At 39.4% G+C, this 5,000-nt stretch overlaps 1 protein-coding gene and 1 long non-coding RNA gene across 4 annotated transcripts in view; both read right to left on the minus strand.

The window, feature by feature from the left end:
* The window catches only part of LOC135091804 (potassium channel subfamily K member 13-like), a 17,288-nt gene extending 14,946 nt beyond the window's left edge, over positions 1 to 2,342 (minus strand). For both annotated transcript variants that reach the window (XM_063989778.1, XM_063989777.1), the window contains exons 1-2: positions 1,991 to 2,342; positions 1,094 to 1,307 (exon numbers count right to left, since the gene is read on the minus strand). In XM_063989778.1, coding sequence (XP_063845848.1) covers positions 1,094 to 1,307; positions 1,991 to 2,203 — 427 coding nt within the window. In that variant the 5' untranslated portion in view covers positions 2,204 to 2,342. The remainder of the gene's footprint in view (positions 1 to 1,093; positions 1,308 to 1,990) is intronic.
* A 1,636-nt stretch (positions 2,343 to 3,978) lies between these two features.
* Positions 3,979 to 5,000, minus strand: part of LOC135091806 (uncharacterized) — an 18,873-nt gene continuing 17,851 nt past the window's right edge. Inside the window, exon 2 of one of the 2 annotated variants that reach the window (XR_010262650.1) lies at positions 3,979 to 4,194. This is a non-coding gene — a long non-coding RNA (uncharacterized LOC135091806). The remainder of the gene's footprint in view (positions 4,195 to 5,000) is intronic. The other variant, XR_010262651.1, reaches the window with a different exon arrangement.

A 5,000-nucleotide genomic window follows, 5' to 3' on the forward strand; every position in this document is an offset into this window, starting at 1 on the left:
TATTCGTGGAGTACATCAAAGGCTTTTTTTGAACCTCGGCAATTTTTCTCTCGCCTTACTTTCGCAACGCAGAGACGATAACGAGGGAAGAGAGAGGGAGATAAATAAAGGAGGAGGAGGAGGAAGAGGAGGAGGAGGAGGAAACAAAGAGAGATAAAAGTGAAGACAAATAGACGAAAAGAAGGAGAAAACAGCAAAATAGAAACAAAGCATTAGAGAGAGAGAGAGAGAGAGAGAGAGAGAGAGAGAGAGAGAGAGAGAGAGAGAGAGAGAGAGAGAGAGAGAGAGAGAGAGAATAATTAGTCGTTTTACACAGATGTTAATAAACTCACCATTTTTAGACACCTGTGTTAGTTAACGACTTGCATCATCTGTGTATCACCATCATCATCACTCATCATCGTCATCATCATCTTTCATCACCATCATCATCAACCATTATCATTCCTCCTTCGGTTGGTGAGAGTGAGTGGGTGGGGAGAAGCCTTCTGCTGTACTATTCAGTCTCCTCCACCAGTAATAGAACAGTCACCCATACAACACAGTAAACAACAACACATCCACCAGCACAAGAGGGCGCCTGTAAAACTCCACTGAATGTTCTACGAGTCTTCATTCTAAGGGTTTACGCTTTTAAACCCCATGTAAAACCCTTTAAAATTCTCGAAGACTCTATTAATTTTTCGTAAATAGCTGCACACTCATTAATAGTCGTGATAAGAATGATTCTGAAGAAAGCGCAAGTAAAAACTCCGCCGTGAGGTCTTCAAGTCTTCGCTCTTAAGATTAACTGATTGGAAACTCTTTAAAAAAAAACTTGAAAACCCCTGGAAAACCCAAGCAAATACTGTAAATACTTGAAAAACCCCTGAAAAACCTGAAAATCTCTTTAAAACCCTTAAAAAAATTGAAATCCCTTTGAAAAACCCTTGAAAACCTTAAAAATCCTTTGAAAACCCTTATAAAACTTGAAATTCCTTTGAAAAACCCTTGAAAAAAAAATTAATCCCTTTGAAAACCCTTAAAACATTGAAAACCCCTTTAAAAACTCTTGAACCCCCTTTGATAACCCTCCAAACACCCGCACACTCACCAATAGTAGTGATAAGAATGATGGAATAGAAGAGAGCGCCGGCAAAAGTCCACTGGCGGGTCTCCGGGTCCTCGTTGCCATCCCAGCCATCGTTCTTGATGGCTTTGATCAACGACTTCTCAAACTTAATCAGCCGGTGACGCACAGACAACGACCACTTCGTCTCGTTCAACACTATGTCGTTCTTGGTGATGTTCCACAGGTCGTCTGTCACCTGCGCCATTGGGAAAGGTGTGAGAGTAAGGTGATGGTGGTGGTGGTGGTGATGATGGTGGTGGTGGTGGTGGTGGTGGTGGTAATGTAAAATAATGGTGTTTTTTTTTTGTGTGTGTGTTTATCTCAGTAAGAAGGGAAAAGAAGGGAAAGAAAGATAAGAAAGAAAAGGAAAGAAAGAAGAGAAGAAATAAAGAAAAAGATAAGAAAGGAAAAGAGAAAAGAAAGGAGAGAAAAGCATATCTCAACTCCTCTCGACTTAAGAAAAGAAAGGAAAAGAAAAAAGAGAAAAAAGGAACAGAAATAAAAAATACTTACTCTACTTAAAAAAATAAATAAATAAAAAGAAAACACACAATCTCCCTTTTAACTCCCAACCAGTCCTTTTAACTCCCAACCAGTCCTTTTAAACTCCCAACCAGTCCATTTAAACTCCCTATCAGTCCATTTAAACTCCCAACCACTCCATTTAAACTCCCAACCAGTCCTTTTAAACTCCCAACCAGTCCTTTTAAACTCCCTATCAGTCCATTTAAACTCCCAACCACTCCATTTAAACTCCCAACCACTCCATTTAAACTACCACCCACTCCCTTTAAACTACCACTCATCTGATCTCTCAACACCCAACCAGCCCTATTCAACACTCACTCTACCGCACTCTCAACCACTCCACGTACTCACCTCAAGCCTGACCGCTGACATATTAGCCTTGACTGCTTTCTCGTGCTCCGCCTCAAGTCTCTCGAAGGTGAAAGCTCCGACAATTGTATACCCAATGACTAAAGAGACGAGACCGATGTGGCTGATGAGAAACTTAATGATGTTTTTAAGGTAATACCCGCATGATCCACACTGCCCTCCATCGCCTCCTCCTCCTCCTCCTTCCTCTCTCATCTTGCTTCTCCTTCTTCTCCTCCCTCGTGTTCTTCCTCCAGTTTTTCTTGTTGTGTTTTAGTTTGTTTGTTTGTTTGTTTTGTTTTGTCTCTCTCTCTCTTTATTTCTACTTTGCTTTTGTATCTTTTTCTGTCTTTTGTTTTGTTTATCTTATTTTCTGGTAGTATTTTTCTAACTTATTACTCCTCCTCCTCCTCCTCCTCCTTCTCCTTCTCCTCCTCTTTCTTCTCCTCCTTCTCTCCTTGTACTTATTGTTAATCTGTCCTATATATTCCGCGTTGTCCTATTTTGTCTTATTTATCCTCCTCCTCCTCCTCCTCCTCCTCCTCCTCCTCCCCTCCTCCCTCCCTCCTTCTCCTCCTCCTCCTCTTCCGCCTTCTGTTGCTTCTTTTCTTTAACTTTTGTTGTTTAGAATGTGACTTTTTTTTGTTTCACTTCTCATCCTCTTCCGTTGTGTTTTTTTTTTTTATTATTATTTTCTAGGCAATTTTTCACCTTTTCATCTTCATTTCCTTAATTTTCCTTCTCTTTTTATCGCCTTCCTTTTATTTATCGTTTGGTAATGGTGTTGGTTAATTCGTTATCTTCGTTCTGTCTCGTTTTTCTTCATTCAGCCCGATTCTCATTTGTTTTTCGTTCTTTTTTTTCTTCAAGTATAAACACTTCAAAACGTTCTGCTAATTATTTCACTCATTCTGGCATTTATAGTTTAAGTAATCGTAAACACCTCCCTTCATTTTCAGGTAACATTTTATATTTTTCATTCTCTCTCTCTCTCTCTCTCTCTCTCTCTCTCTCTCTCTCTCTCTCTCTCTCTCTCTCTCTCTCTCTATTCACTTGTTTTATTTAAGGGTATTTTTGAGCCAGCGACCTTCATTTGTTTTGCACGTCGCGTCGCATCGTTCAGTCGTCTATACAATGTTCCCTCTCATGGCGTCCTTTTACCGTATATTTGCCTCTTAATTTTATCATTTTCTTGCTGTATCGTCGCTTTATTATTATTCTTCATTCGTAAGTCAAGTTTTTTTTTATGTCTTCATTCTAATTTCACGTAGGTTTTCAATAAATATCGTTTGTTTCCCTGTCGTAATGTATTTGTTTGTTAAAGTCTTTGGTTTCCTTGAGCGTACGTATCACATTTTGATTTTCAGTGCTGTTACTTTTTTTCCAGATACGTTTTTCATTTCCATCGATTATTGCATTTATTTAACTATTTTATTGTCATTTATTTGTTTATTTTCTTCTTATGGATACCAGTTACTAGTTATAATTGTATCCATTTCAGTGTACGTCAGTTTTTCCATAGCACTGTGATGTCAGTTAAGTACAGTCACTTTTCCTTACACATCTCTCATTTGATTATAACTTTTTTTCTTCAGTTCTTCTTTCTAATTATATTCACTCACAATTAACACTCGTAGACAGTTAAAAAAAGTGACGTACTTCATATTTAGTACAATAGCTTATTTTTATTGGTCAGAGCTTTGTTTTCAGGTTTAATTAATTCCTACCACTCGTACCACAAACCACTTTCGTACACTATTAAAGAATTAACGTACTCCGTCCATCGTACGTCAATTTTTCCACCATGGCACGGAAGTCACAACCCAGCGTCTTATCTTCCTAATCTTGAGCTTGTCCTCCACAAGAACATGGCGGCACGGTTTATAAGGCTTTTTCTTCCCTTTCCTCTTCCCTGTGCCTCTTATCGCTGCTTATTTACACTTCCGAGAACTGTTTTCCCGGGAGAGCCGCGTCCTTGCACCTGATAAACATTTTATTGGCTGCCTTCCCGCCTCCGGAACCAGTTTGTTGTCAGTGACGTCATCCCGATCGCTTTTTGTTTCAGTGTTGCCGGCGGAAGGTCCCTCACCCCGATATTTATTTCCGGGTTCCTTTTCTTACTCTTCATTATTCTTGTATTCTACTGTACTTCGCTGGCTTCTAGTGTCTATGTTTCTCAGGGGTACAGTTTTCTTGACACTTCTCTGCTGGGGAAGAGAAAAAAAGGAGTTATTTATGCGAATCGTATGCGTGAATCGGTGTTTTGTTCGTGAAATGTATAGATGACATAAAGATGAGTGTCGCGAGGGTGAATCCAAGCACCTGTTTTGTGAATCTGTGCGTGTGTGTGTGTGTGTGTGTGTGTGTGTGTGTGTGTGTGTGTGTGTGTGTGTGTGTGTGTGTGTGTGTGTGTGTGTGTGTGTGTGTGTGTGTGTGAGATGTATTTGTTTTGGCATTAAGTCTTCTTTATGGGAACCCGGAAACAGGGCATTAATTATGAATATTTTCTTTATTTTTTTCACGTTTTCATGATAGACTTCTATGTATTTCATTTTTTTTCTAAATTAAGGATTTGTTTTTCTATTTACAAATGAAAAATATGTAAAGTTAATGGCCTATATAGCTTTACTTTAAATATAATATGATGTAGTAGTAGTAGTAGTAGTAGTAATAATAGTAGATAAAATTGTGGTAGTAGTAGTAGTAGTAGTAGTTATTGTTGTTGTTTTCACACCCAGCCACGCAACCCAACCAAGCCTAGGCACACAACCCACACTCAGACTATTTAGACCTGAAAATGCGTGTACCCCAAATACACACACACACACACACACACACACACACACACACACACACACACACACACACGGTAAGCCTAAATAGACGAAGAATCTCTCTCTCTCTCTCTCTCTCTCTCTCTCTCTCTCTCTCTCTCTCTCTCTCTCTCTCTCTCTCTCTCTCTCTCTCTCGACAAAAATTTCTACCGTTTCGCGTCATCCCGCCTTCCTGTCTC

This window comes from Scylla paramamosain, chromosome 38 (assembly GCF_035594125.1).
Source record: "Scylla paramamosain isolate STU-SP2022 chromosome 38, ASM3559412v1, whole genome shotgun sequence".
In the NCBI taxonomy this organism is placed as follows: domain Eukaryota; kingdom Metazoa; phylum Arthropoda; class Malacostraca; order Decapoda; family Portunidae; genus Scylla; species Scylla paramamosain.